General features: G+C 38.8%; 1 protein-coding gene across 3 annotated transcripts in view; it reads left to right on the forward strand.

Moving 5' to 3' along the window:
- Positions 1–12404, forward strand: part of SRGAP1 (SLIT-ROBO Rho GTPase activating protein 1) — a 270945-nt gene that overhangs the window by 193115 nt on the left and 65426 nt on the right. For all 3 annotated transcript variants that reach the window (XM_028490343.2, XM_024122891.3, XM_024122892.3), the window contains exons 7-8: positions 2371–2592; positions 4575–4676. In XM_028490343.2, coding sequence (XP_028346144.1) covers positions 2371–2592; positions 4575–4676 — 324 coding nt within the window. The remainder of the gene's footprint in view (positions 1–2370; positions 2593–4574; positions 4677–12404) is intronic.

Raw genomic sequence — 12404 nt, forward strand, 5'->3', positions numbered from 1 at the left:
TCTCCCGTTGCAGAGCACAGGCTCCGGACGCACAGGCTCAGTGGCCATGGCTCACAGGCCCAGCTGCTCCGCGGCATGTGGGATCTTCCCGGACCGGGGCACGAACCCGTGTCCCCTGCATTGGCAGGCAGACTCTCAACCACTGCGCCACCAGGGAAGCCCTGTCTGCTTTTTTAAATCAAGTAATCTTTAATCAAGTTGATTCTCTGACCTATTTGGAGAAATGGCACCCCTAAAGGACAGGGTTCAAGACCCTTTTACTTGATTGTTTTAGTGCAGTGCTTCTCAAACTTTAGTGTGTATATGAATCAACGTGCGTATTTCTTTTTTAGCTTCAGATTCTAATTCAGTGGGTCAGGGGTGGGGCCCAAGAGTCTGCATTTGCTGCTGGTCCACAGACCACACTTTGAAAACTAAGATTTTATAATATGTTTATGTAAAAATCCCAAATTTAAGCATTATGAAATTGGAGGGTGAGGGTGGAATTAAATGTGTTGGCATTTCTAAGGACAGGTCAGTGATTAAATCTGTACCTTCATAAAACATAAGACAAGTTGTGTCCTTTGCACCCTTCTACTACTCTTTTAGTAGCAAACTGATGAACAACTTATACTTGAATTCCTTGAGAATGGAGATTATATTTTACTGTGTTCCGGTTTTCATATTCCTGGAGCCTAGCAAATGCCCAGGCATCTATAGATGGCCAATTAGTGAGCTGAGTTGAATTGAATCAAATTGAATTGATTGAACTTCATTAGAACAATATAGGGATGACCTGATTTTGTACCTTTAAAACCACTTGTTTTCTCTTTAAGAGATTTATATTGCTTTTATGTACAAATTTAAAATTCTGTCAGTAATTTATAACTGACTAGTATCCAGAGTTACACTGTTTTTAAAATTATATTCTCTTAAAATGCAATATGAATAAATAAATACAAATTAAAGATAGTGAAGATTGAAGCCCAAAGCCCTTGTATTCCTGGGAATACTAAACAAAATTCTATCTCTGATAAAAGGACTTTGGCAGTCATTTCTTATTGAAAAATGTTATTCTAGAGATAAGAAAGAAGGCATTCCTGGGCTATTTTGGCAGATTCAAACCTGCTTTTCCCATTTCTGAAAGAGTACAGATTATTGTTGTCTTCAGTAAATTATACAAACATCACAATATTACAGTTAGTATGTTTGCATCCTAGAAGGATTACAGTAGATCATTGTATCAATCTCAGTATGCGTGAACAAACTTGAAAGCTAGTTTTTCATTATTTCTTTCCTGTATTTGATTTTGCTTCTTTTATTTTTAATAGCTTTATTGAGATATTATTCACATACCATACATTTAACCCATTAAAAATCCACAGTTGGCTTTTATTATATCCACAGTGTTGTGTATATGTTGCCACAATCAAATTTAGAACATTTTCATTACTCCGAAAAATCCTGCACCCCTTACCCATTACTTCCTAATTCCTTCATCCCCCAGCCCTAGGCAACCACTAATCTACCTTCTGTCTCTATAAATTTGCCTATTCTGGATATTCATATAAATGGAGTCATACAATGTGTGGCTGACCCATGTTGTAGCATGTATCAGTAATTCATTCCTTTTTATGGCTGAAAATGTTTATTCATTTATTGATGGATACTTAGTTTCCACTTTTCAGCTATTAATAATACTGCTAGAAACATTCATGTACAAGTTTTATCTCTTTTTTATATATTCCTAGGAATGGAATTGCCAAGTCATATGTTTAACCTTTTGACAAACTGCCAGGTTCTTTTCCAAAGTGACTGCAACATTTTACATTCCCATCTACAGTGTATGAGGGTTCTAGTTTCTCCACATCCTCCCCAATCCTTGTTATTACCTTTTTTATTTTAGCCATCCTAGTGGTATCACATTGTGGTTTTGATTTGCATTTCCCTGATGACAAATGATGTTGAGCATCTTTTCATATGCTTATTGACAATTTGTATATGTATTTTTTAAGAAATACCTAGCAGATCCATTGCCCATTTTTTTAATTGGGCTATATGTCTATTTATTATTGAGTTGCCAGAGTTCTTTATATATTCTAGATACAAATTCCTTATCAGATAACATGATTTGCAAAATATTTTTCCCATGATGTGGGTTATCTTTTTACTTGATAGTGCCCTTTGAAGCACAAAAGTCTTCAAATTCGATGAAACCCAATTTATTTTTTCTTTTGTTGCTTGTGCTTTTGATACTATATCCAAAAAACGAATGCCTAATGCAAGGTAATGAAGGTTTGCTCCTAAGAATTTTATGGTTCTAGCTGTCACATTTAAGTTGTGATCCATTTTGAGTTAATTTTTATATGTGGTGTTCTTTTACTTTTTAAGTGCTGTGATCTTGGCTACCATGCAAGTCTAAACAGAGCCCTGAGAACATATCTCTCTGCGGAGTATAACCTTGAAACCTCCAGACACGAAGGCTTAGACATTATTGAGAATGCAGTTGACAATTTGGAGCCCAGGAGTGATAAGCAGAGATTCATGGAGATGTACCCTGCTGCGTTCTGTCCACCAATGAAGTTTGAGTTTCAGTCTCACATGGGTGATGAGGTCAGTAATTGATTATTTTAAAACTAATGAATTGTCTCTTAACTTATATTACTCTTCCCCTGCTGTACCCAGCAGCTGTAAAAATTCCCAGTTGTCTTCTCATGGCTGCCTTTGCATGGGATCTTAGCATAATACTCAACAATCAGCCACTACCACCTTTTAAAGCAATGGTCAAACACTCTAATGCCTCCAGAGGCCAAAGAAATAGAGGTACAAACTCACCTGGGTGTAAGCACTAAACTGTTGCAGGATAGTTAAAGAATTCTTTCTCCACCTCAAGACATTCAAATTTAAGTTCAAAACAAAGCATTTTGTTGGCCCAATAGAATCTGTCTGAAGACTTCTTATAATCCTGATTTAAAGATCTCTGTAAAGAAAAATAATTATAAATGGCAGGAAAATGGAAGAGAGGAAAAAATATACAAAACATTTTTTTAAGACTCAAGTTATCTCCAAACTGGTAAAACGAGCATTAGAAAGGATGTATTATATCTTAGGTTCTTTATATGAGTTTAGCTTTCTATCCTATTTTATGCAAGGGAAAATATCCATTTAAACCATTTATGAGTTACAGTGGTATATTTATTGTCTGTGAACAGGGGGAAACAAGAAGAACCAATAATGGAGCATGCTCTATAGCATTTGGTGTCCCAGCTGTGCAAAACAGTACTCGTAGATTAAAAACTCAATTTTAGCTTATTGTGGTGACAGTATGTTTTTAAAAATAGACGTACTTATAATTTCCATGGCAGATTTCTTCTTTAATGTCATATTTTTTCTGAAATACCTAATGTTAAGACTTATAAGATGTATATGTATGTACCTGATATATTTCTAGCCTAATTTTATTTTTGCTTGATTTGATAGAGTGAATTACTTGATTAAAAATGGTAAGCAATCTTTATGCCAATAGCACATGAATTTGACAGGCGAGTGGCTTATCCCACCCAGAGTTATGTTTCTAAAACCAAATGGTTTTAATCTTTCAGTTATGGATGGATGTGTTAAACACAGAATGATAAAATGTCACAAACAAGTGATTTCAGTTGGGTTAAAAGTTGTTACTTTTTTTTAAGTATTATTATTTTAATATAGTAAGTCTCTTGCCCTTTTTTATGGCCAGTTCTGCCAGGAAGCAATAATCTCTATGATGTCTTGGAGACTCCATAAAAGGAAACTCTCATTTGCTGAGACCATTTCTGTGATGAGGAAGATGAAAAGAAATTGTTCATTTCTAGTCTGATTTTAATATAATTAAAAAGCTCTAATTTTGACCTTATCCATAACTGAGATCATGGCCAAAATATCTTTCTACCAAAGCCTAAGACAAGTGGCTTCCTCAGTTTCATGGTGAATCACATGATTTGGCTGAAAATTGGCAAGACAAGCCATGGTTGAAAGATACAGAAAACAGTTATTCACTTTTTCTGAGTTTTCACTGTGTGCCAGGCAGTGTTCTAAGTGCTTTATGTACATCATCCCCTTTCATGCCCACCACAGCCCTATGGCATAGGTACTCTTACTATCCCCATTTTACAGATAAGGAAGCTGAGGTTTAGTAACTCACTGTCATCACCCAGCTGACTGTAACCAGCAGGCTCTGCTGCCTGCCCTACCAAAGTAGGCCTGCATGACCGTACACTTGGATCATCCGTCACACTCTGCGCAATACTTATTCCACGGGTAGACGGCAGCATCAGAGCTCCATCTCCAGCAACCGCCACATTCTTAGAGGGATGCTTCCTATCGCTGCTTTCTTCCCAGCCATATCCAGACCAAGCAGCTGCATCCTGCTCTTGCCACTTACATAACAAGTTCATATTTAAGATTGAAGTTTTGAGGTAGCTGTTAAAAGTAAAATATGTAATTGGAATCTTGAGGGGATCCGCCTGATTCCCGCAGCCTTTAAATGGGAGAACTGTGCACCTGGAGGCTGGCTGGACCTCTCCCTGTTGTAACTGTGGTTTCTGATTCCCCATCAGGTGTGTCAGGTCAGCGCACAGCAGCCGGTCCAGGCAGAGCTTATGCTCAGGTACCAGCAGCTGCAGTCCCGACTCGCCACGCTCAAGATTGAGAACGAGGAGGTGAGCACGCTTTCTGCCCTCACAAGCAAAATGAATTCTAATGTAAACTGGAAGACAGTTTCACACGACCTAAGGGAATTTAACATTGTAACTGCAATCTCTTCATCCTGCATTTTCAGCTAAATCAGAGTTCCTAAAGTACTCCTTGTAGAAGATAAATGCAAAGGTTCTATATTCTACCATAAATGAATACTTTACCAGGGATTCACTGCATACACATGTAGACACACCTTTTATTCTTAAATTCTTAAATACTGAAAGTAGTTCCCAACAGATTATCAAATTCAACATATGTGTTCAAGAATCTACATGAATGGGGCTTCCCTGGTGGCGCAGTGGTTGCGCGTCCGCCTGCCGATGCAGGGGAACCGGGTTCGCGCCCCGGTCTGGGAAGATCCCACATGCCGCGGAGCGGCTGGGCCCGTGAGCCATGGCCGCTGAGCCTGCGCGTCCGGAGCCTGTGCTCCGCAACGGGAAAAAAAAAAAAAAAAATAGAATCTACATGAATGTGTGGAAAGAAACGTCTGACATGTTAATTTAATCCTAACTTTTGAAATTAGTCCCTTTTTATGCTTTTTTGTAGTTTCTAGATTTTTGGTACTGAATATGGCATTACTGATATAATTATGAGTACAAAAATCATAGTACTTGAATGGGAGTATAAAACTGTTTATTTGCTGACATTACTGGATTTAAATGGATAGAACATAAAATGTGAATTATAAATATATTTTGAGCCAGAAAGCAGTCGTACAATTCAGCTGCCTGTTTCTGAAATTGATTTATTGGGTCCATGTTCTACTTAAATAAAAATAGGAACCACAAATGTTTCTTGTGTTAGTCAAGGCACTCAAATGTAATTTACAGGAACCCAAATCACACTTAGTCAAGTTACAAAATTTACGTATTGGTCAGTGTTTGCAGTAGCCTCAGTGGTGATTGGATCTGTGTCCAGATGATAGTTATCAGGAATCTCTTTTCATCACTTTGAAGTGATATCTTCATGTGTGTTGGTAGGAAGTCTCTCCGCATGTTCTGTATTGGGAGATCCAGGACTACATGGTCCCTACAGTTTACCGTCTCACCTCGTCCCAACATCCTTATCTCTGAAATAAGATCTTTCATTGGCCTGACTTAAGTCATGCATACTTTTGGACCAACTATTACAGCCAGGAAATGGGATTTTTTTCATTGGCCAGGTTAGATTCTGTGCCCATTCATAGAACCGTTTGATTGACAGCCTCAGCAGAAATACGTATTTCTAGAGACAAACAATTTCCAAAAGAAGAAGTGTGGGACAGAAAGGAAAAAAACAACAGTTAGCCCTTGATAAAATAAATGGTCAAAATTCACTTTAGTACCCTCTTTTATTCTGATTCCACTGAGATGTTTTGAATTATGTGAATGTGTGTTTGTTTCTGTTAAGAAAGAGTGTCATGTTTCTAGACCAGTATAGTTTGGTGAAAACCCATTGCAGCCTTTCTGGTTTCTGGTCTTTCTGGAAGAACCAAACCACCCCTTATTCAAACGTGTATATAAGATACAACCAATGTGATTAAGATTTCAGTCTCTGTGTAAAGTCCCACTAATGAAACTTTCCAAAGGAAAGCTGTTGCTCTCTTTGAGGTGTTTTTAGAGCTTAGGGTTTTGGCAAGGCATCACAAAATACTCACTTAATGCAGTTTACTGGATCCTATTAGACCTAGTGTTTGTATGCCTAGTGACTTCCAATTTTTTTTTCATGCATATGCTCTTGCGGTTTCATTTGGAAACAGTCTCTAAACTCTAGGAAAATAGTGTATTATACACAAGGTCAAGACTGGCAGCCCACAGACCTGTTTGGTTTGGCTCACACAATTTGGGCCTGTTAAAAACAGGAAAGTGTGGGAACTCTGGCCCCTGTGTTGCCTCGTGAAGGGAAAGGCTGGGGTACTCGAATTCCACTTTGCCATAGTCGTTCAGCTCCTGATTTTCTTACATTGGACTAGTCCATTTATGTAACCTGTCTGGCCTCTGCAGCCCTTTGAGTTTGTAACCCTAGTTTTCCTCTTTGGGCATAACGTGGAGAAGTACACTATCTTTATAAACTGATAGGGGCAGACACTGCTTTCCAAGGGCTAATTTTTCAAAATTTACTGTAGAAACAAATGAATTGGATTGTCCTGATGTTTCTTCTGAGCATGACAAGTGGTTTATGATTCTTGGATATGGAACAGATTCACTGTAGTAGAATGGGATTCGCAAGGAAAGTAAGATTTAAATTGGATTTGCGGCAACCAGTAGACTTCATAGGTATAGAAAGAGGGAAAGAGGTTTTAATATATTTCAAGGTTGGAGAATAGAGCAGTTTGGTTATCACCCAGGTTCTCCTTGGGGATGAGCTGAAGGTGAAGCTGAAATCGTGTGACGAGAGGCGTTGAGAACAAACTTAAGGAGTTTTGATGCAGTGGGTTAGTTCATTTCAGTAAAATAAATATTTATTGAGCAACTTCTACATTCCACATATTTTTCCAGGTGTGGAAAGTAGAGAGATGAATAAGTTACAGTTAGCATGTGTCTAGTGGAGAAGCAGTCTATAACAAGTCGTTTATACAATGTGAAAAATAAGAGATCTAACTTGGGAACAACATAGCAATCATTGCTGATTTGGAGCCCCTGTGTAGCACTTTTCTCCACCATGAATAAGGAATTTGCCTCTGATCTTCCACTGATAGGAGGACAGAAAATTGACACCTTGGTGTCAAAGCAAAATATACAAGTTAAGAAACACATGCATAATTCTATGTAATTCTCTGCCTCTGCACAAACTTACGTGTATATGTGTGTGTGTGTATATACACACACATACTCATAAAGTCCAAAATTTATTGGAAAGAGTTTAATTAACTAAAACTAATTATGACTGCCCAGTGAAAAGATCAAAGTTGAGGGAGAATTTCATCCAAGCTTACAAAAGCATAGATAGGGCAGCTAAATAGAACATGAACCTTTTCACCAAATCTTACACAGCCATAAATAATGGACACCCCTTGAAACTGGAGGAGGCCTTCTAAGAAGGGAGTTTCCATGCTAAGAGCCCACAGACCATGTCTGGCCATGGACAAATTTTGTTTGCTCTACAGTGCTTGATTTTTTTAAATTGTTACTGTCATTTAAAAATTGGAAGTTTTGCATTAAAATGTGGATTTTCAGCTTCAAAAAAATTAGATCTTCTCATACTAGACCTGCATTTCTATAGGACGATAACTGGCTTGAGCTGAGGAGTACATACTCCCCTTAGATGCAGAGCACATGCTTCCCATTTGCCATACGCCCCACTCAGCCCACTTGCCTATTTTCATTACTTACTTGGCCCTGGAAGATAGTTGATTTTGCAGCACTTGCCTTAAAACAAAGAGAAGAGAGCAGTATGCATTTGTAAAATGGCCTGAGTATACTCGTAAGTAGTAAAAGTTGGAAGTAAAGGCTTGAGAAGGGTTTGATAAAATTTCTGGTTGATGCAGATTCATAATGGATTGTAACATTTACTGTCACTTCACAGTAAATGAACTGTGAAGTTCAAATGTAAAAAACTTTACATTTGCCTGTTAAACCTTTTAAAATGAGCTTTCAGTTTCATTATGCTGTGAACTTGCATCGGTGATACCTCAGCCTTATGATTCCAACTTCCAGTCAGCCGGTCCACAAATATATATTATTAGTTTCGCTGTGTATTGTGCCCATAGAATTAGAGCAGGGACTGCTGCCCACACAACTCTATTCCCCAATTTTTTTTTTTTTTTACTTAAAAGTATAACTTTTTATTAAAACTTTGAAGTGAAACATTAATAAACATTATTTTTAAAGGCAACACTTTGAAAGCAACCTAAATCTAAATGATCATGTATACCTTTCTCACTATACACACAGTTTCCAAAGTCTTTCCAACCTAATGTTACACAGCCATGTCCACTTTCTGAAAGTTTACTGTTCAAGTGAAATAGGGAGATTAAGAGGTACAGACTTCCAGTTACAAAATAAATGAGTCAAAGGTTAATGTACAGAATGAGGAATATAGTCAATAACTATGTGATATCTTTGTGATATGTGACAGATGGTAACTAGACTTAAGATGGTGATCATTTTATAATGTATAGAAATTTCAAATCACTATGTTGTACGCCAGGAACTAACATGGTGCTGTAGGTCAATTAGACTTAAAAAACAGACCAAATTTATAGAAAAAGAGAGGAGGGTGGGGGAGAGGGGGAGTTGGATGAAGATCATCAAAAGGTACAAACTTCCAGTTATAAGATAAATTATTACTAGGGATGTAATGTGCAACATGGTTAATATAATTAACACTGCTGTGTGTTATGTGTAAAATTTGTTGAGAGTAAATCCTTTTTACTTTTTTTATTTTGTATCGGTGAGATGATGGATGTTCACTAAACTTATTGTTGTCATCATTTCGTGATGTATGTTAAGTCAAATCAGTATGCTGTAGACTTTATTATTGCCCTGTCAATTATATCTCAATAAAACTGCAAGGGAAAAGAAAGAAAGAAGGAAGGAAAGGAAAGGGAAGGGAAGGAAAAAATTTACTTTTAACCTTTGTCATAGGGATTTCAGCTTAGGGGGGTCATTGCTGTGTCTCCTTTCTTTCAAAGCTGGCCTCTAGAGTAATTCCCCATAGATCACATTTCCCTTTCCTTAGAGTTCCTCATTCCTCCCTTTGTTGCAGGAGAATGGGGTGCAAGAGGATGGTCATGTCCCAGGTTTCAGGTGAGTTCCTGGGACGGGCTGCCAAGTGAGGGTCCTTGGCTTCACACAGGAAAGAATTCAAAAGTGAGCCAAGGTAAAGTGAAAGAGAGTTTATTTAGAGAGATACACATTCCATAGGCAGAATGCTGTTGTCTCAGAAGCAGTCCAGGGTTATTAGTTTTTTGGGGCTGGATAATTTCATAGGCTAACAAGTGGGAGGGATATTCTATTTGGGGGAAGGGGCAGGGATTCCCAGGAATTGGGCCACCACGCACTTCCACTTTTTGGCCTTTTGTGGTGGCCCTCAAGAGTGTCATGGCACCTGTGGGTGTGTTGTTTGGCATATGCTAGTGTATTACAGTGAGCGTCTAATGAGGCTCAAGGTCTACTGGGAGTTGTGTCTTCTGCCATCTTGGGCCTAGTTGGTTCTAACCAGTTTTTGTCGTATCCTCAATGGCTGTGTCATTCTTTTAACGGTTGTGCCCTGCCCCCTTCCCTCCTGTCTCACCTTTATCAAAGCCAAAGAAAAGGAAAATGAATTGCATAAGTAAAGCAATTAGGCCTTTCTTTTCTTTAGGACAGCCTTATTTTTAAGTAGTTTGCCCCATTTTCAGACCATTTGTCCCAATATTTGCTCTAGAAAATAGAGCTTTTGTAAGCATGTCACTTCTGTGGTATGAGTAAAACCTTCTCACACATAAAACAACTAATTTCTCTTAAGTTATAGGAGATTTATCCCCCTGAAGGGAATAGAAAAGAGAGTAGTCTCTAATTAATTCCTCAATTAATTTGCAACAATGTTTAATGAACATATAAATTTTCCTAGCACCACTTAAATTCTTTCACCAACAGTTTACTAGGGAGTATTTCACAGACTATTCCCAAATATAATCCTTACACAGGATATTTTCAACAATAATGAACAAGATTTTAGGCAAACATGTGAGATAATTTTCATGGCATGGGTAATTGAGGGAAGTAAGAGATATCTTGGTTATACTTCCTGTTACCCGAAAACTGGGTTCACCTCTTGGTGGGAGTGGAGCCAAAAGACACAACCAAGCCAAAGTGCAGGAGAAGGAAGGATTTGTTATTACTTGCAGCAAGTCAGGAGAATACCGGGCATCTTTCCCAAAGCAGTGACTCCCCAACAGCAAGAATTGGGGAAGTTTTAAGCTAAAGGTATATGCATATTCCTGAAGAGGTTTGAGCAGAGGAAAATTCAGCATAGAATTGGGGGCAAAAGTCAACAGAGTCCAAGTTTAGTTGATTGAGGTCAGGAGGGTCAACATCCTCTTTCTGTCCTCCACCTGGGTAGGGGCCTTAGTTCCTGCAGAACTCAAAGATATGTTATGTATATCCCTTGAGGAGGAACTAGGACTCTGCTTTATCACTGCCTATTGTTTGACTGTCTTTTCTCTGTTCCTGCATTCCTTTGTTCCCTTGAGATCCTTGGTTACTGAGACCTGTTCAAGGGCAAGCATTGTGGCCAGGCTTAGATCACAAAATGGCTTAGGCTAAAATGGCTTCTCTTATGTCAAGAAAGCCATCCATTCCTGGTTCTCTTTCTCTAGGGACCCCCTAACCTATCTGCTTACATTTCTACTTAGGGTAGAAAAATCACATTTCCCCCCATCAAATTTCCCATAATACCAATCGATGACTGCAGCAGAATCTCAAGTCATATACATCATTGATCAAACCCTTAGGGGCAGTTGGTTTAAGAAGTGAAGCTTGATAACCACTTAATCATTATTGCTATGTCTGATGATGACTTCTGTGGTTTTAACTTCATTTTAACTTAAGTGTTTCTTACTTGTCTGAAACCGTCTACTGATGAGGTTGACAGTAAAAGCCCAAACAAAAGAAAACTGCCATTTATCCCTTAAATGATAGCATCATCTCGGCCAAAATTGAAAACAGAATCAACTGTTTCTCACTGGAAATGCCTGTTTTTAGAAGCTGTGCGTGTGTGTGTGTGTGTGTGTGTGTATGTGTGTATATTTTGTTTGTTTGTTTGTTTGTTTCAAATAAGCCTTAACTCATTGAAGGGAGGGCCTTGATCCAGAAGAATACCAAGTGGAATGAGGAGAGTTTCTAGAAAGTGTCTAAAAGTGATTGATGGGATAGGGCATCTGGAAGAAAATGGCAGGGCTCAGGATGAGTGTCAGCAAGGAAACCCCACGTTGTTGGTGTGTGCTGAGCATTTCTCTGGCATCTTATCAGTTGGGAAGGAGGATGACTCCAACTTCCACCGTTCATTCAGTTCATTTTCACCGCTATCTTAAGAATCTGCTGTATTCCATGCACTGTGCTAGTTAATAAGTTGTCCCTGACCTCAAGGTGCTCCCGCTGGAGATAGAAAACAGAGGCCCTCTAAACAGTGTGGTGTAGGTGCTGGTGAGAAATGGATTTGGGATCATGCTCCTCAGACCACTCTTAGCAGAGGGTCCACCCAGAAGGGTCATTAAGTCAGAGTCCAGATGGGCTGCAGGAAAACAGGCTTTCTGAGACATGACTGAAGCAGAAATGTTGTTTAGAGAGCTCTAAGCAATGATGATGTTCTCTTCTTCGGATTAAGCTGTATCATTGCTGAGAATGAATTTTGTTCAGAAGTCAGGAGAGCCTGGTATTTGTAAACATCACCTTAAATGCAAGTGTGTAGGTTACTAGTGTGAATTCCTCTGGAATGGTGACATGACCCTTCCCCAAAAGCAGGGGGAAGAGCAGCAAAAATTGGACTGTTTTTCTAAATCTGGCAACACCTTACCCAGCAGTGACAGGGTCACTGGCACCTGTACCCCTCTGTTAAGGTACCAGGAGCAAGGGAAGTGCTCTGCCGCTGCTACTGCCTCTTGTGGCCTATGCTGGCAATAAGTTTCTGTACCCCTGGCTAAGTAACTATGGCATTAATCCAGTTTATATGTGTGTGGTCTCTTTCTGCTAATTTTTAATACATCTGAAAGGATACAGTGCTCTAATTGA

Source organism: Physeter macrocephalus, chromosome 6 (genome assembly GCF_002837175.3).
Source record: "Physeter macrocephalus isolate SW-GA chromosome 6, ASM283717v5, whole genome shotgun sequence".
NCBI classification, from domain to species: domain Eukaryota; kingdom Metazoa; phylum Chordata; class Mammalia; order Artiodactyla; family Physeteridae; genus Physeter; species Physeter macrocephalus.